The 20306-nt window shown below is 37.0% G+C and overlaps 1 protein-coding gene across 2 annotated transcripts in view; it reads left to right on the forward strand.

Moving 5' to 3' along the window:
* RFX3 (regulatory factor X3) overlaps positions 1 to 20306 on the forward strand; it is a gene marked incomplete at its 3' end in the record, with an annotated part of 289919 nt that overhangs the window by 250079 nt on the left and 19534 nt on the right. For both annotated transcript variants that reach the window (XM_080671371.1, XM_080671370.1), the window contains exons 12-15: positions 1784 to 1881; positions 4878 to 5027; positions 12911 to 13119; positions 18243 to 18396. In XM_080671371.1, coding sequence (XP_080527497.1) covers positions 1784 to 1881; positions 4878 to 5027; positions 12911 to 13119; positions 18243 to 18396 — 611 coding nt within the window. The remainder of the gene's footprint in view (positions 1 to 1783; positions 1882 to 4877; positions 5028 to 12910; positions 13120 to 18242; positions 18397 to 20306) is intronic.

Genomic DNA, 20306 nt, shown 5'->3' on the forward strand with positions numbered 1-20306 from the left:
AGAACTCGACTGGTAATACTTAAATGTACAATTTTTAGGTCTATTTAAAGGTGGCCCAACATGTCATTTAGTACAAAAAAAACTAAAAACTATAATGCATTTGATATACAAACATATCTTTTTATTTTATAATCTCCCTTGCATCAGATTTGTCTAGGTAAAACTCATTAATGTTTTAAAGTAACTTTTCCTGGGTCTTGTTTTTTGTGTGTGTTTTTTTAGATTAAACAATTGTTACATATTAATTATAGAAAAATGCAAGATACAGATAGCCAAATTGAATCTTGCAAAAACTTTTACTGAGTTTCAAAAAGCGTCGTTAATTTTCACTCTTTTTCATTTCCATTCATGCCTGTCCTTCATGATTCTAGTACATAATGCAGCAGGAAAATACTTTTCTTTCTTTTTTTCTTTTTTGGCTAAAGTGGGAAGGTGGAAATTTCAAAAGATTAGGTCTCAAGAAATTTCCAACTCACTGTTTCCAGTAGATGATTCTCATGGTCTGCACTTCTCAAGTGTTTTTCCTAATAAAAAATTAGCCATTTCAGTTTCTCTTTTGTCATTTGACCAGTTAAATAAGTCATTGTTTAAAAATAGTTGTTTTTATTATTGGATTAGTAATATTTGTATCATTTGCAAGTAATTTGAGTAATTGTCTAACTGTGCTTTAACAAAAGTAATAGAGAAGCATGTCAGATTAATTTAAGCACAGAGAGAAAAACCAAGAAACTTAATCTCATCATTAACATTAATATTTTGGGGAGCCGTGGACAAACATGTAACTTCTCTGTTTCTTACAGTAGACTACCAGTTGTAATACCTACCCATACGATAGGGAACCCACAAAGACTTAGCTGTGAATGCTCAAATATTTATTAAGTGTCTTAAAGCTGCTCCCTCCACTTTGGCACAGATGAAGGGAAATGCTATTGACTGAATTACTTGTTGAACAAGAGAAGAATTCTGTCTTCTCTTATGCAGCAATCTCAGTAAACAGATCCCTTGTAAAATAGTCAGTCACCCCTGATAATGCTTCCAATCCCTTTATGGCCATTATAAAAAGCCACTCTCATGGAACCTACCCCTATTTCAGGCTTTAACAGATATGTGAAAAGTATGGACTGGACTAATTTAGGAATATCTTAAGAATATTGGTCTTTGTGCAAGTAATTTTATCACACTGATCTTTTATCTCTACCTGCCAAGTGAAATGGAGAATAGTTATCCAAAATTTCAAGTTAGGTCAGGTTAATTTTTACCTTATTTTTCAATAAGAGTGAGAGAAAACTACTCTAATGGGCATGTTCTAATATAAATAGAAGCTTAGAAAAAGAGAGGAAGCTTTGCATGATCCTCTTTTTAACTAAAAAATAAAGGAAAACAGGTTAAGAACTTGAAAAATCAAGATGAAGAACTTGTAAAGGAAAATAGCTTTGAGCACAGAGCTATAAATAAAAAGTGTTTGTCTAAGATAGAAAATTCCACAAGTATATTCACAACTGGTATATGTTGTTATAAGCAAAAATGTTTGAATGCTTTCATTTCCCAACCAAGTAGCATTAGTATCTGTGAACAAAATAGCTTTACAAGGAAAAACAAAGCCCCTAAAATATAATTCTCGAACTCTTTCAAGGTTAGGAATAATGTTAAAGTCTCATCAGTGAAGACAATATAAGTTCTGTGCTATTTCATGTGTCGTGTATGCATGTTTTCCCTTAATCTAGCTTAAACATTAACATTCTTTTGCATCTTTTTCATTCTGCCTTTATTCTTTAACATTTAGGTGCCTTGACCCAAGCCATTCGAAATTTTGCAAAAAGCCTTGAAGGTTGGCTTTCCAATGCCATGAACAATATTCCACAGAGAATGATACAAACCAAGGTATACTTTTTATATCTTTTCATATTCTTTTGTGTTTAGGAAATTATTCTGGACCATGTGTTTTATATGTGCCCTACGAAATAGCACTATGTAAAATGTTGATAAAATAATATATACAATTTTAAAATTTATTTTATATTTGTATTTTATAACAATGTGGTAAAGAACTTGCACAAGATATGCTTGATAATAATCCTTTCAAAAGACTAGAGAAGCATTTTAAGCCCTTTTTTAAAGTATATGTTTCAGATTGTTTAATTTCAAATATTAAATTAAGAATAGCCTAGAATATTAAAATAGTTCCCATTTAAAGGATTTTTAGGCTCTAAGTCCCCAGCTATGCTCATTGTGTTGTGAAAAGTTCATGTAAATTGATATTCTTTTACATTTTTTAGGATGTTTTGTGGTGTATTTTTTTAATGCTGTAGAGTGCTTTTGTAAATCAAGTAATCACTTCTTAAAGTGAACAATTACCTCATTATTTATCTAGAAATATGAACAATTACCTCATTATTTATCTAGTCTCCACTTTGTCCCCTACTAACGGTGTCACTTTAGGTTCATCTGTGAACATGCCCCATGAAAGGATTGAACTAATTTTGTCTAAACTTTGGTACCAAAAAATTACACTTCTGGATTTTTGTCAATGACTATATCCACTATCATACTCCAAGAACATACATTATTTTTGAATTTGGGGCTATACTTGATAGATTGCAGCTCTTGCAGCTGACAAATTCATTTAGGAACACAAGTAGCTCCCAGTTCTTCCTGTTTTGACTAAAGTTTCACAATAATACTTTCTAATTCTAAACATATAGAAAAAAAAACATTTCATTGATATTTCACCTTAGATTTTTGCTTTAGAATATGCTGTCAATCCAGGAGAGGTAGCCACATTTGGTTATTGAATTTTAAATTTAGTTTCTTAGTCACACTAACTACATTTCAAGTGCTCCATAGCACCGTGTGGATAGTGGGTACCATATTTGGCATCATGTATGTAGCCTTTTCATCATTGTAGAAAGTGCTCCATGGCAATGCTGTTCTAGAGTACCACTTCGAGGTGGGAAAGCACAGAGGGTGCTACTTGATTATGATGGCCAGAGGAATGTTTTCCCACTTACAAAGTTAATCCTATTCATAACCGTATGTCAAACAGCTGAAAGCAACTCCCTACCCAGTGTCATCAAAGGCTGTGGTAGAAATCTAGCTGCAATATTGATCATTTCATTGATCTCCAGATTTGATTTGATTTACCTCAGTGGAGGGTACCTTCTGCTATTTCTCTCTCACTGATGTGCAGCATTTTTTTAGCTGAATACTCTATTAATGAAGACAATCTACCCTGACAAAGGGAACAGAATAGTGAGATTATAACTGGCCATTGTTATAAAAACACCTGGGTTCATACATATCCAATCACTGTAATACAGTTTCTTTGTAACCTTGAATAATTACTTAACCTGTTTAAGTCATAATATGTGTTTAGTAGGATGGTTATGAGAACTGAACAAGGTAATATATTGGAGGCACTTAACACAGTGCCTGACACATAGTATGCACTTGATTAATATAAATTACAAAAATGGGGGGGATAAGATATTTTTTAAGGACATGTGAACTTCCCCAAAGATCTACATAGTCCTAAAAATCTCACTATCAAAATAGAGCATCCTTTGACCTGTGAACACCTTCTATCATTCAACCAGTTTCTGCTTCTATGCCCATAGAAATTTAATGCCATGCCATACTTTCCTATAAATATATTTAAATGCTCGTTAGATCTACCGTGCATGCTAGAAGTTTCCATAAGAGTATGAGATTTAGATATTTAACTAGACTTTTTTTTTACATTAGCTTTAATCTTTTTCATTGTAACCTGGTTCATTCAGGGTTGCAACAGGAGACAAATGGTCTATCTGAAGGGGAAAATAATTGAAGAGGGTTTAAGAAGGGTTTATTTCCAAAGGTGTGAACAGAGTTAAGAAAAGGAATGGTAAAGTACCTCAGGAGGAGCAATAGTGAGAAGTTCTGAACATGCCTACATCTAGAAGGAAAGCAGTGAAAGTTGTGGCATTAAGATACTCTTCTTGCTACAGAACTGTGGTCATAGAAATGGAAAGCAGTCTCTGCCAAAACAGGGAGAGAACAGAAAATTCGGGGAATAAAATACTTAATGACTCTTTATTCCCATCCTTCAGTCTTTTGCCAGTGCCCATCATTGGAAGCCAAATGGAAGCCATAGTGTAAGGGAGGCGGTTACTATAGTACATTCAGGACAATCTTTCTGAGCACAGAGCAGCATAGATAAGGATGAGAAATAGATTTTGAAGGGCAAATGGAGATTTCCTGACTAGCCCTTTTACAGAAATTTACATTCTGGAAAAGAGTTCTTGTTGCCTATATCTGATAAGTTTATTAGCTACAAAGTTGCTGATAAAGGCTATGAATTCTTTTGTTTTACCTCAAAATTACCCATTTCTATAAAATGATGGGTAATAAGAGTGAATATGAATGACAGTGCTCTGGAAAGTATATATTTTTATCCATTTTAAAAAGTGGGACTCTCCAGTTTGCTTTTCCAAGTTAAAAAAAATTATTTGCCAAGTTTATAGTTGACTGTCCTACAAGAAAGTAGGGGAAAAAAAAGAAAATCAATATTTTTCCTGCTTCCCCAGAGAAAGTTATTTCTTGCCATGGATACATAGGAGTTACTTGTAAGACTAGTTTAATTAATTCTGCACTCAGATGTCAAAGAATGTGGGAGTTTGTTTTAGTCTTGACCTCAACCCACTCAAAAGAAAATAATACTTGGTTTAGAGATTTAAATGCTGTAATTTAAATGCTGTAAGCTCTCTCACCAAATGAATTTGAAATAAGTATCAGAGGGAAGCATTTAAAATTTGGCAAGGGAATAAAGACTTGAGGATGTGCAGTGGTTTCTGTTACCAGAAGGGCAGAAAGAATCCCATTTTAATTGGATTTCTGTACAGGTTGCCGCTGTAAGTGCCTTTGCCCAGACTCTGCGAAGATACACATCGCTCAATCACCTGGCCCAGGCAGCTCGTGCAGTGCTTCAGAACACGTCTCAGATTAACCAGATGCTCAATGACCTCAACCGTGTTGACTTCGCCAATGTCCAGGTACTCTGTGTTCTTGCAAAGTGTGTCTTTGAAGAGAAGACCCTGAATTTTTTCTCCTTAATTAGGATCATCATATTTCTTTTTAAAGTCACATCAATACACAGGCAGCATCTCTATTCACAGCATCCTGAAAGAAGGGCGTTTTACTCAGCTATGACTTTACTGCTCCTCTGTTTTGTGGTTCAAACCCACTAAGATTTATAGTACTAGACACAACCTGTGTCACCAGGTTTTCTGAATGGTTAATGGGCTAAGGACCATCACAGTCATTGAAGTTAGATAGGCAGGAGGTTAAATTATTCCATCTCCTTGCTGTGGGATCTTGGCCAAGTTACTTAACTGCTCTGGGTGTTACATTTCCCACTTTATAACACCTATCTTAGATTGTCCTCCTATATAATAAAAGCCTAATATGCTAAGTGTCCTGTTGGCCATTCAACCAATCAAAGTGTAATATGCTAATGATATGCTAAGGCCACTCAACTTCTGGCAATGACATGCACTGACCACCAAGGGGCAGACGCTCGACTGATAGGTTAGCTTGCTGCTGGGGTCCTGCCAGTCGGGACCGAGAGAGACAGGCTGCACACACCCTGGAGCCCTCCCACGGTCTCTCCCTGGCTGGCCAACCTCTCGCGTCCCTCCCCAGCCCCAATCGTGCACCGGTGGGGTCCCTCGGCCTGGCTTGCACCCTCTCACAATCTAGACTGAGGGACTCTTTCCTGCTCCCCAAGTGCACGAATTTTCTGTACCGGGCCTGTAGTTGTTTATATATTTAGTAATATCCTAAACCCTTTGCACTGTAACACACAAGAGATTTTTGTTCTTAACAGTGCTCCAGCTTGAAAGAACTCAGAATGACCCTATTTTAGAGTTTACTATAGGTGTCTACGAAGTATTTGTTCATTTGAAAAGAATTAGGTGTAATATATTTGACTATTTTGATCTTCCAAATAAAAAATATATATTTGAAATTCATGATCAAACTACTCACTTTTACTTTAAATTACAGTTAAAAATAGCTAATTTAGGAATATTATTATGGAATTCCAACATATAGTTCACTTCAAACACTAAAGTAATAAAGCTAATTGTTGCCATATAAAAACAGTGCCATTGCTCACTAATAATACAAATAATAAAATAAAAAATACATAAACTAAACAATCAAAGTTAAAAGCTTTTGTGCTTCAAAAGAGACCATCAAGACAATGAATGGCAACTCATAGAATTGAGAATATTTTTATAAATCATATATCTGATAAAAATTGTATCTAGAATAATATAAAGAGCTATTTCAACCCAATAATAAAAAGACAACCTAGTTAAAAAATGAGCAAAGATCTGATTAGACATTTCTCAAAAAAAGATACACAAATAGCCAATAAGCATCTGAAAGGATACTCAACATAATTATCTACCAGAATGATGAAAATCAAAACCACACTGAGATGCTACTTCACACACACTAGAATGGGTATAATAAAAAAGACAGATCATAAGTGTTGGTGAGGATGGGGAGAAATTGGAACCCTCATGCACTACTGATTGAAATGTAACATTAAAATGCTGTAGCCACTTTGGAAAACAGCCTGGTAGTTTGAACATAGAGTTACCATGTGACTCACGAGTTTATTCTTAGGTGTATACCACAAGATATTAAAATACGTCCACATAAAAACTTGTACATGAATGTCCATAGCAGCATTATTCGTGTTAGCTGCATAAAAGTATAAACAATCCAAATGTCCATTAAATAATGAATGTGTCAACAAAATGTGGTTTATTCACACATGAAATATTATCAGGAAGTAAGACAAAATGAAGTTCTAATAGATGCTACAACATGGATGAACCTTAAAAACATTATGCTAGTTGAAAGAAGTCAGACACAAAGGACCACATATTGTATGGTTCTATATATATAAAATGTGCAAAGTAGATAAATCTATAGAAACAAAGTAGATCAGTGGTTGCCTAGGTCCTGGTAATGGCATTGGAAGGTGACAGATTAGCAGTGTGGGGTTTCTTTTTGAAGAAATGAAAACATTCTAAAATTGACTGTAGTGATGGATACACAATTCTGTGCATATAATAAAAGCCATTGAACTGTATTCTTTAAATGAGTGGCATTGTATGACATGTGAATTGTATCTCAAAACTGTTTAAAATAATTGCTTAAAACAAACTATTAATTACTCAATTTCCTAGAAATTTTAATATGCAGTTCTGGTCTAGTTTTATCATTTAAAATATATCAAAAAGTAATATTGAGCTTCATGCATTTTAGGATATAGTAATCAAGCTGTTCTTTCTGACTTTCATGAATTGGCCTCAAACTTACCCTTTTTAATAAAGAGGGAATATGCTAATTGACCCTCATGCTGTCATAAAGATGGCAGCACCCACAGCCAATAAGGAGGGAATATGCTAATTGACTGCCACACCCTCAAAGATGGTGGCGCCCACAGCAACAAGATGGAAGCGCCCAGTCCCCTCATCCACGCAAGGGCAGCAGGAGCGCCACAAGGCCGGGCCCATCCTCAGGTGGGCCCAGCCGCTCCGAGCACCTTCCTCTGGAGTCCCCCAGTCCCCTCAGCGCTCCAGCCACCCAGAGCTGGCCCGAGGCACAGGCAAGCCTCGGATGTCAGCTGCCCAGCCACCCAGGGCTGCCCGAGGCTCAGTTAACCAGGGCTGGCTAAGGCTTGCGCTGCCGGCAGTAACAGCAGCAGAGGTGTGATGGGGGCATTGCCTTCCCCTGATCACCAGGTCGCCTCCCGCCCCTGAGGGCTCCTGGACTATGAGAGGGGGCAGGCCAGGCTGAGGGACTGCCCCCTCCAGTGCATGAATTTTCATGCACCAGGCCTCTAGTGATGTATATAAAGTTTTTTTAAACTTTTTTAAAAATTGATTTGAGAGAGAGAGGGGAAGAAGAAAACACTATGAGAGAGAGAAACATCGATTGGTTGCCTCCTGCACATGCCCTAACTTGGATCAAACCCACAACTTGGGTCTGTGCCCTGACCAGGATTCAAACCTGCTATCTCCTGGACTATGCTCCAGCCATCTGAGCCACACCAGCCAGGAGGATGTATATAAAGGTTTTTTTTATTTATCTTTCTATATATTTATCAATTTCTCTATATACAAACACAGATTTATACATACATGCAAATGTATTGCCTTTATAAGACAAAACTGCCTGGTTTACAAAGCCATTAGCTTTATATATTTTAATAGAATTTGTGTTAACTAATTTCAATGAGAATATTAGAAGTTTATGTTGCCTTAAAATTTATACTGTATTGTTTATTTCAAATCTTCATTCAATTTTAAATCTTCCTTTAAAAGTATCCTCAGAAAAGTTGAAGTAGTTAGGCAACTTCTAGTTTCAAAAAGTAATTTAAGTTCAATCACAGAAAATAAATGAATGATTCCCAATAATATCTGAGATTTAAAATTTTCTGTTAACATTATTTTTATGTGTATTTGTATGCCTGCAATTCTATGAAGTATTTACAGAAATGAGTTCTTTCAGTGTATCAACAACAACCTTGAGAAGACCTTTGCATATAAATGGTTGATTATATATCTACTCTATTACTCATTCTCCACCCACCAGCTTTGAGGCTACCTTTTCCCTTCCTCTATTTTCAACTACCAACTTTTCCTCTGTCCACATGACAGTTATTTGTACTGAAACCTGTATGATTAAACACCTATCCTCTACCCTGGCTGGGTGTCTCAGTTGGTTGGGCATCATCCAGTGCTCTGAAAGGTTGCTGGTTCGATTCCCAGTCAGGGCAGGCTGGATCCCCAGTAGGATGCGTGCAGAAGGCAGCCTATGGAACTTTTGCTCTCACATCGATGTTTCTCTCTCTCCTAATCCTTCTTCTCTCTCTAAAATCAGTAAAAACATATTAAAACAAAACAAAACACTTATCCACCAAATATTCTGGCTTTTCCTCCGAAGATCATGGACACAGTGGTATACCCTTCCTTTTCCTCTACATATTATGTCTCACACCTCTTTTCATTTTAATGAGTAATCTCTTCCTTCAGGTAGCATATTCGATCTTTAACTTCCTTCTTTCCTTTTCTGTTCCAACTTTTGCCTGATTTCCTCAGTCCACTGCCTTGCGTTCCACCTCTGTAACCCCCTCCTCTTCATTTGGAAGTTGCCCTGCCCCTACAAGGTTAACCTCAGTAAGACTGACCCTTATAAGGGTGATGCTCTTTTAATAAGGAAACTTTAAGTCAGTGAAATTACATATAAGGGTCAATACTATCATACTCTAAGAGCTTGAATGTACTGAAAAGTTTCTTTCTGGATATTCATATATCTTTCACCACTTCATAATTCTCTAGTTAAATCTTCTTTTCCTCAGGATAATTTTTCTATTGCAGTATCGTTATTTTTTGTTTTATTTAATTGATAGCATTACAATGGTATTATTTTCTAATTTTTTTTTCTAAATGATAGTTTTCCATCTACATTATGGACTAAGTAGGTTTCAGTGGGTTGACCCAATAACCTAACTATTGCATATACTAATACTTATTTCAGAAGCATGGAACATACTGGAATCTCAGAGGCAAGGCGAGGATGGGTGGGTGAGTGGGAAGAGATCAACCAAAGACCTTGTATGCAGATATGCATACACCCATGGACACAGACACCAGGTGGGGATGGGCTAGAAGGGGTCAAGGGGAGGTAAGAGGACACATGTAATACTTTCAACAATAAGGTTTTTTAAATCTGATTTTAAAACTACTGACTATAGAACTGAAATATCCAAATTCCTTTCAGAAGGGAATGTTTACAATATACTCTACTGTTACTATATTTTCAGTCTTGAGAGTAGCAAATGAAGTATATTATAAAGTAGTTTGAAAAGCCACAATAATGTCTTACGACTTTATTTCTCTAAGTTTGGTTATAGATTATTATTTTTCATGGCAAAAACTAACTTCTAAAGGAAAATAGTGAGTTTGAATTTATAGTAAGAAATTAAATGAAATTCTTCTGGAGTACCAATAAGTTCCTCCTCTCAATTATCAATGCACAAACACATAAAAATAATGTCACCTATAGTGAGTATAAAATTTAATTTTTTCAAAATGAAAATAAGGACATATAGTTCATACTCCTATACTAGACACTTAAAAAATGTTAAGATGATAAATTTTATGTGTTATTTTACCACAACAAAAAAATATTTAGGCATTAATGAAAAAAACAAAAACAACCTCCCCTGTCCCTTCCTTATGGCCACAATACTTCCCTGGGTATTCTCCTGAATTCTTAAATTGATATATCATTTCTGGGAGTTATTTGACAGTGTATTTTGAAGTATCATAACTATTCTATTATTCTGTCATACAGAAAGAAGTGCAAAAAGAAACTAATGATATAGTTATAAGATTGCTAATTCTGGTATTATTCCTACTAGTAAATAATTGTAACGAACAGAAATGTCTAGTTGTATGGAATTGGTTATGTAAATAATGCTATATTCATGCATTGAAGCAAACTTAATCATTGAACATTAAATATAGCTCTGTATCTGCCAAAGTGGAAAGATAGTTATCATATATAGTTAAGTAAAACTAGGCAGAATATCTAGCAGAATGTATCATATGATCCTATTTTAAATATTTATATATGCATATACATACATGCATATTCATATGGCATGTGAAAAAATTGAAAGGTATACACAGTAGCATGCTGTAGTTACCTGTATTGGCACTTAGGTATTCTTAATATTTTGTTTCTTTTTTATTATTTGTATTTGTTATTTTTCTATTGTCACATTTTAATGTACTTAAAATATTTAAAAGTGGTATTTAGGAAGTAAAATCTGAAAGTGTTTATGAGTAATTAGATAAGACAAAGAATGGTAGTAGATGCTATCATCAGCTGGAAATATAGAAGAAATCAAAGATTTCCCTGGGGAAATAAAGTAAATGAAGTTTGGCATTTTGTGTCTGAAGCACCTCCCTGTTGAAATGTTTCTTGAATAGGTGAAGTTTATAGGATCAGGAGCAATGGTGGTACCAGTGAATGCAGATTAGGGATTTATTTAGTTGAAATTATTGATTTGAATGAACTTGTGCTTTGAGAGTAGGTAGAATGAAAGCTATAGACACACTTTATAGAATAATACACACATATTCACAATTTTTATGTATAGAATTAGGACCTTTACAGACACCCTTCCACAAAAACCTATCTTGAAAATATTATCTGGACACATGAACCCACCTTAAAAATTACTGTCACATTTCATTTCTCTAATTTTATGTTTGGGGAAAATGAGGCCACTGAAATTAAATGAATTGCTTGAGTTCAGTTTAATCTATTCAGGCCCTACATAAAACCCATGTCATCTTTCTCTCAGTCGAATATTATATTATGAAATAACTAGAGGCCCAGTGCACGAAATTCATGACTGGGGAGGGGGTTCCTCAACCCGGCCTGCACCCTCTCCAATCCGGGACACCTCGGGTGATGTCCAACTGCCAGTTTAGGCCCAATCCTGCAGTTGGATATCCCTCTTGCAATCCAGGACCACTGGCTCCTAACCACTCACTTGCCTGCCTAATGCCCCTAACTGCTCCCCTGCCTGCCTGATCGCCCCTAACTACCTCTGCCTGCCTGCCTGGTCACCCCTAATGGCCCTCCCCTGCCAGCTGGTTGCCCTCAATGTGCATATGGCTGGGGTCCCTCAGCCTGGCCTGTGCCGTCTCGTAGTCCGGGAGCCCTTGGGGGATGTCCCCAGGGGAGTGAGCCTAAGCCAGCAGTCAGGCATCCTTAGCTGTGCTACGGAGGCGGGAGAGGCTCCTGCCACCACTGCTGCACTTGCCAGCTGTGAACCCAGCTCAGGGCTTCTGGCTGAGCGGCACTCCCCCTGTGGGAGCACACTGACCACTAGGGGGCAGCTCCTGCATTGAGCGTCTGCCCCCTGGTGATCAGTGTGCATCATAGCAACTGGTTGTTCCACTGTTTCATTGATTTGCATATTAGCCTTTTATTATATAGGATTATACTCTGACCATGAGAATATATGTACTTTTTGTTTTTGTTTTTTGGTTTTGTTTTGTACTTTTTGTAATCTTAAAAGACATTGGAAACATTATAGAACTTAATGGTAACCACTGAAAAGTAGCCTTAAAAGTTCCTGTTTTCATTGCTCTCATAAAACATGAAACTTCCCAGTTATAACCAGAAGGAAAACTGTAGGAGTTGAGTTTCTTGGCCGTTAGCATATCTACATTTTCTCAAAAGTATTTTTGTTGTTGTTCTCAGTTCTGTAGATTAATTTGCATTCATAGCCCTGCCTTGACTGCCCTGGAGATTGGCTTCCCATTTATAAAACTCATACAGCATGTGCTTCTACCTAGTACTATTCAGTGTTTGTTTCTGTTTTCATCCTGAAAGACTACTTTTGGCCAATTGAATCTGTCCATCTGAGTTACCCTAAACCTTCTCACATGAATTGGCTTTAAAGTTTTATTTGATTGGTAGCGGGGAGAAGAGAACTTGGGAAGGCAGCATAAAAACTGAATAGAGTAAAAGACCTTGCATCCTGTAGGTTCAGGCTTCGATTGTGCTTCAGTTATAGGTGTGTTAGTCTTCCATACAGACTCGGTCATGTAGAAAAGCCACGTCTTGCTTTTATGTCACATCACTTTTTCATGCACATAGGCGATGTTAGTTTCCTTAACAACTGACAGGTAAGTAGTCATTCTTTCTCTTAATTCATTTAAATAGTTAGAAGCTTTCATTATAATTTCCCATTCGTGCATATGGTTTGTGTGCGGCCATTCAATGAAAAGATGTGTTGAACTTTTCTTTTGCTTTGTGTGTACTGTCCCAGGAGCAGGCTTCCTGGGTGTGCCAGTGTGATGACAACATGGTTCAGAGACTAGAAACAGACTTCAAGATGACTCTCCAGCAGCAGAGCACCCTGGAGCAGTGGGCCGCATGGCTGGACAACGTCATGATGCAAGCCCTGAAACCCTACGAAGGGAGGCCCAGTTTTCCAAAAGCTGCCAGGCAGTTTCTGCTAAAATGGTCTTTCTACAGGTACCATCTCAATTTTCACTGAGCTTTATCTTTCATCGTCTGCAAATATGTGTATAATGTACACACTTCTCAGACAAAAGAAAATAAATAAGTGAAGACTTTAATTCGTAGAAACTTCCAGTTGTAATTATTTTCAACCCAATTCATTGATTGCAACTTTATGGAATCATAATCAGGAGGCTTATGAAACTCAGCTTTCTGCTAGGAACAGAAAGCCTCTTGCTCAGAGCCCTGGAGTTCTCAGGTGGAAACACCCAAGACTCTAGTCTAGAGAATGTGTTTACAACAGCAAGAAAGGGGCTGCAGTCCTCCCTCTAGCAAACAGACATTATGCAGGCTTTTCTTTCTTGAGGCCTTAGCACCACTTCATTCTGTTCTCTGCTTCAGTGATTCTCAGAGACCAGTGGCATCACTATGGCTCAGAAGGAAATACAAATTCTCAGGTCCCCTCCCCCAAATCTCTTTAAATCAGAAACTGCAGAGGTGAGGCCCAATAATCTGTGCATTTTTAAATGTTGTCCTGGTGATTCTAATGCATGCTCAAAACCATCTAGTTAAATTCTTACTGATCAATTACAACTGTTTTCAAACCTAGCTGCACATCAGAATTAGTGTAAAAAAATATCTACATACCTCCCAAACCTCTACTGGATTAAAATCTTCATGGTTAAGGGAGTAATGATTAGGAATAAATCAAAAATTCTTTCTTTAAAAGCTTATTTCTGGTGATTCTAATGCATAGCTAGTTTAATATCCAATAATCTAGTAGCCAGTACAAAATGTATCACTTTTTTACTGAAATAATATTGACATAAATATATATTTTTGTAGACATAGAAGAACCCTGGAGGAGAAAGGCTTTCAGATTACTTGATATATGATATCAAATGTTGGTATAAGCTATTGACCATAGGTCTGCCCCAAGGGTTTAAAACAGAGCCTAAGATGGCATAATACCTTTTATACTTGGGATGGGATTGACAGATGAAGTTCCATTTCATCAGTTAGATAAGCTATATTTTTGACCCTGGCATCTGTTCTTACGGTGGGTTCATTTCTTTGCTTCTTTAGATAAAGGTGACCCCATTGGCTTGGGCCTAAAAACCATATATACTTTGAGGTTTGGGCAGGTTCCTAATTTTGATCCTATACAGCCATTCAAGTATCGTATCAGAAAGTAGTGACGTGACCACAGGATATACCACTGACTGTGGCTATGGTACACCGACGCCAGCTGTGAGGCCAAAGCTGGCTGTGAGGAGCGGGGGTATCTGAAGAAGTAACAGAGTTTAGGAACTAGTAGTGCTCCTGAACCCAGTCAGCCCAGACTAGAATTTCATCTTGTTTGGATCACCCTTGTAAAGATGTCTTTTCATTGTAATCGTAGTTGCTTTGGTTTTTATTGTAAGTGACTTGCTTTTTTAGCCAATTTGGTCCAGTTCTTATTTCTTAAAGGAGAGCTGCAGATGTACTATATACGTTCAGTTAAGAGTTAAATTAGAAAACTATTTTCAAGATGTAAGAATAGTGTCTAGCAAAGGTTCAAATGCAGTGAAAGAAAGCTTGCCAGTTTTGTGTTATTTTGTTTTTTGGTTTTGGAATGAAATAATTCCACAGTTCTGTCTCTCATACCTAATACCTGTGGCCCACATGATTTGAGAAGCACCTTATGAAGATGCTGTCTGACTATGACCCGCTGGTATGCTTCAGTAAAGCCCATGCTAGGTTTAGAATCTCCTCTGGATATATGGGCAAGATTTAGAAAACAGCATCACAGTGTTCTCAATGTAGCAGTAATAGTAGAAATCAAATTTTTAATTTGGGAATATTTCTTAAGATTTCATGTATTTTCCCATTTTCTTGCAAGTTGATTTGTTATTCATCCATATTTCTCCAGAAAATTAAATAGATGGTATATATGCTTCATGAATGATTGACGAAACAGAAGTTCTAACTAGCTGGTTATTCCAAAAACCCAATGACCTAAAGCATAGTACGTCCTCTATATCAGAAAAAGCAAGGTTTTTTTTTCCCCTTCTTGTTGCTTTCTGATGATGTTGTGTCAGGCCTACCCTTACTTCTTCCTGCAGATTTTTATTTTTACTATATTTAGTTGATAGCATTTTAGAAATATACCCCTGGAGCCTTTGTCTCCACAGAAATGTGTTGCAGGTTATGTTGAAAAGAGAAAATTACTTACTTGTATTTTTGTTCTCACAGATACACAAACCCAGATCATCACTTGCCTGCCCTCTGTCCTCCCTGAGTTGGGGATAATTGGCTTGTTATTATTAGGCACTATTATGGTTATTATTTTCATTTCAAAAAGACTTGAAGGCGTACAGTGAAAGGCCACAGAAGGGAAGGCATATTCTGACAGATGCATACCTCCTGCTGGTAGGCAAAGTCAATAGCTTAAAAACCTAAAAGCCTTTAGAATCTGAACTGCTTTTTACTAAGGCATTAGAACATATTGAGTACCGAAAACTGCATTCATAAACTATCAGAGAAACAGAATTGCAGGTATTTTTTTAAAAGTTTTTGGCATTGTAATAAGAATTTGGCAGTCACTTATACAGACTCTCAATTTCTGAAGCCAGTTAATCTCACAATTTCTAAAATTCTGTGTGTCTATTTACATGCATACGAATATAGAAATGGACTGGCAGGGAATCATGATATCAGCTGGCAGTTGATGAATGGCTGAAAACACCCTCTTTTCTGGATGGGGGATCTCTCCTTGCCTAACCTGGCTTTAAATGGCTACTGTTAGCTCCCTGGGAGGTGGATAAAAATTAATCACCGTCTTTCTTGGGCATAAATGGAGGAGTTATGTGGGCCATTTCTCAGCTTGTGTGTTTTGTGGATAACAGAACACAGCATTACTCAGGATAACCAAATATCCCATTTTTAGGAATGAAATATATAACTTTTATAGTGATTTGAAAGGGGGCACGGGGAACCTAGCTTTACTACAACGGGACAATATATAAATCTTCCATAAAGTAACACTCTTTTGAAATCAACTGTAAGCACTGTTAAAAAGACAGTTCAGGCCCTGGCTGGGTAACTCAGTTGGTTAGAGGATCATCCTGGTTCACCAAGGTTGTGGATTTGAACCACAGACAGGGCTCATACAAGAAGCAACCAATGAATGTATTAAAAAGCGGAACAACAAATTGACATTTCTCTCTCTCCCCCTCCTTCTCTCTCCCCACCCCCCGCCCCGTTCCCTCCATCCATCTCTCCCTTCCTCTCTCCCTTCCTGCCTTACTCCCTTCATGTCTCTCTATAAAATCAATAAAAATAAAATTTTTATAAGAAAAGAGCTTCCAAGGGGCCACAGGTGTGATGTTCTCACCTTTCTTCTTAGGAAGGGTGTGTTATATCCCCAAATACACAAAGAGGTGGATTGAGTATCATGTGTTAGAGTAAATGTTTCCGTTTCCACACCATGAATTATAAAGACAAATACACAAGGGTATCTTTCACCATCATAAAATAATTAACATTTATTACTGATTTTAAAATGAGTGGAATTTGTGGTAACTTAGCAACATGAAATTCAATGGAATCAATTTTGCAACATGTCTTATAGAAGTCTGAATCAAACAATAGGTTTCTAATTAAACTGTTAATTATGTCATTTAATACTTGGCTTGTAGGGCAGAGGCCCAACACAGAGAGAATAAAGTAGACATATCATTAATAATATAACTCAACTGATTCTTTTCTAAACATATGACAATAATTTCATGGCATGCTTATCAGTATGTTTAAAAGATAGCTAGGTATTGCCCTGACTGGGTGGCTCAGTTGATTGGAACATCGTCCTGTACACCAAAAGGAGGTTGCCAGTTCGATTCCCAGTCAGGGCACATATCTGGGTTGAGGGTTTGATCCACTGTTGGGACACACACTGAAAGCAACCAATCAATCTCTATCTCTATGTCTATCTCTATCTCTCTGTCTCTTTCTCTTCCTCCCTATTTTTCTCCCTCCCTCTCTCCCTTCCCTTCTCTAAAATCAATAAACGCATACACACATCCCCCACAACACCCCACACATACCCCACCCTGACTCTAATTAGAAATATTAAAGAGGTTTGAAGTTCATGGACAAGCCAATGATTGGCTTATCTTCAGTGAAGCCAAAATTTTATTTTAAACTCATTTACAATTTAAATATTAAGTTTATTGTTAGTATCTATAATAATAAAAGTATAATATGCTAATTAGACCGGACATCCTCCTGGACGACCTTCCGGATAAAACCCTTCTGGATAAAGCCCGGGCTGCGAGGGAAGCCCGGGTCCCGGGTGCCAGAGGGAAGCTGATGCCGGCAGCCAGGGGAAGAAGGCCTACTCTTGCACAAATTTTGTGCATCGGGCCTCTAGTTTTATTAATATTGTTCATATTTTGGTATTATATTTTATAAATTAAAAGTTCACATTTATCAAAGACATGCATTTCTTCATTTATTTTAATACATTTTTCATGGAAAATCTCCTTAATTTAAGTGGAAATCAGTAAGAAACTGGAATTACAATAAATTTGCCTTCCACCCCAGTTTGCACAGATCAATGGAAAGATCATCTACATTCTACTTTGCCACATCTGAGAACATTTGCTTAGTATGTTTTGTAACCTTTGTATGGCACAAATACATCTTTTCCCAAAGGTTGATGCTTCTGATAAAAGTCACTGTCATTGAGAGGTGGAAACACAATGTTTACCCATCAATAAGATTATCACTTTGAGTTGCTTTTTCTTATGGTGGTAATGAGTTGTCAACCTTTCAAAACTATTTTATATTCAATTCTGACCCATATGAGAATTCAATGGAATCATCAGACTTGCCTATGATAGTAAAATGGCTTTTCCCATAAAAACTTGTCTAGCTCTAATAAAGTCCTAATCAAGTGTCAGTGAGGATTACCTCTTTTACCACCCTGTTTCAAAGAGTTGAGCCAACTGCCTTTAATCATGAAATTATTGCATGGCAGGTTGTGTGCCATACCCATCTTTCAGACCTCCAACTTGACTTCTTTTAAGAGAAAAAGTAGGTTGAACTCTAATCCTCGTTACTAATATTGGCTGCATCTGTCTTTTCTCTTGGAACAGCTCAATGGTTATTCGGGACTTAACCTTACGCAGTGCTGCTAGCTTTGGCTCCTTCCACCTGATCCGTCTACTCTATGACGAGTATATGTTCTACTTAGTAGAGCATCGTGTTGCTCAGGCAACAGGAGAAACACCCATAGCAGTCATGGGCGAGGTAAGAGAAACTGAAAGAAATATGACCCACGAGATTTTTAAAAAGAATCTGAATTACATTATAATCTTAATATATTCATTATTGATTAAAGCTATGGTTCTTAATTAATAAGCCTTAGACCCTGGAGGGGCTGTGGATTTGTTTCAGGGGGTCCTTAAATTCCTCTGTTCATATGTATTTTCTTAATCAGAGGATTCTAAAATTATAAATTATGTCATATGTAAGTTCCTGGAATGTTTGAATTTGTCATAATGGTACCTATGTAAAAGAAAAGTTTGAGAATCACTGGACTAAAAAAAATATATATAATTGGGAAATAAGAAAGGTTGATGCTTCTGATAAAACTAAGGACTAAGAATACAAAGGGGAAAAGTTAAATGTATTTTGTAGACTTTTTCCCAGTGTCCAAAAATGAATGATTCTGTTTCAGGAGGCAATGGTGATGATGATGATGATGATGATGATGATGATGATGATGATAATGATGATAGCTGACATTTTGGGGCACTTACATGTGCCAGGCACAGTTCTAAGTCCTTTTCATGCAACAAAGCATTTAACACAACAGGTCTTTGAGTTAGGTACTACTTTATCCTGTTTTACTGATGAGCAGCTGAGATTCAAATTGGAAGCTAAGACACAGATTAGATTATTACATAGCTAAGTGGTAGAGATCTGGTTTGAATACTCAGTCAGATTTTCAGAGCCTTGCTTCTCATGACTAGATGTGAAGAAAAAACTCTCCTCTTCAGAATTTTTAGATAGTAAGCAAAATGTCTTACTTTCAACAAATGTCAAAAAGCTAAAACTCTGAAGTTACTATAAACAAGGGTTTGTTAATATTAGGAATAAATGCAGATGCTCAAATGATTCAGCACTGGCTCATTTTGTTGTGTTGAATTGGGGTACTTGAGGTCTTGCAGGATTATACCAGGTAAGGCAACATTACAAATGACCCACAGCAATAAGGCACAATATATATGTGCTTATTTAAATTTAAAAAGTGAAAATAAGTGTATTAAATGCATTTCCTAGTTTAATAAATATACTAGTAAAGGTATAAGTTTAAAAATATACTTCAAGGACCTCTCTAAGTTTCTAATATAAATGAAGTATATGTTAAACATTCAGAATGTAGGTTAAACTATTCCTCTTTCTCCTTTAAAATCTCTGATCTATGTATTTGTCTGATGTTCATTAATGACATTTGTGTTTAAATGATGCCAGTTATTCAGGTGTGAGATTTTATGTGCCCTTAGTGACTCTTTCTCCTTAGTTCTTTTATAAACGCCTGGTTGCAAAATGCCCATTTGGTGTGTAGATTAAGTATTGTAAAATTTCTCAACTCAGGGCTCAAAACTTCTGAAATAGACATGCCTTCTGGTATATTTCATACATTTGCCATCCACCTCATACGCTTCAGGGCTTATTTAATACAATGATCAACATAATGATAACAAGGGTTCTTCTTAACAACATGTGGTCACTCCTGATGCTAGGCCTTTGCTTTCCTGGCATTTCTACGGAACAAAGGCAGTGGTCGTGAGCCAGGTGTGAAGACTTAGCAGCCTTCTCGTAAGCTTGTACAGACAGTGCTGGCTCACCAAAATAAAAATGAAAATAGCCGGGGAGGATCCAAGATGGCGGCGTAGGTAAACACCTAAACTGCTGCCTCGCACAACAATTTCAAAACTACAACTAAAAGACAAAACGTCTATCACCCAGAACCACGGGAAAGCTGGCTGAGTGGAAGTTCTACAACTAGAAGGAAAGAGAAAAGAGCATTGAGAGGTGCACAAGCAGCTGAAAAGCTGAGGTACGGAGGCGCGCGAATCGGGCTGGCAACCAGCGACTGGGAGCGCTACTTTTTTACACCCTGAAGGGAGACAAGCTCCCGATTACTCCGAACT

This window comes from Plecotus auritus (genome assembly GCF_963455305.1).
Source record: "Plecotus auritus genome assembly, chromosome: 5".
In the NCBI taxonomy this organism is placed as follows: Eukaryota; Metazoa; Chordata; class Mammalia; order Chiroptera; family Vespertilionidae; genus Plecotus; species Plecotus auritus.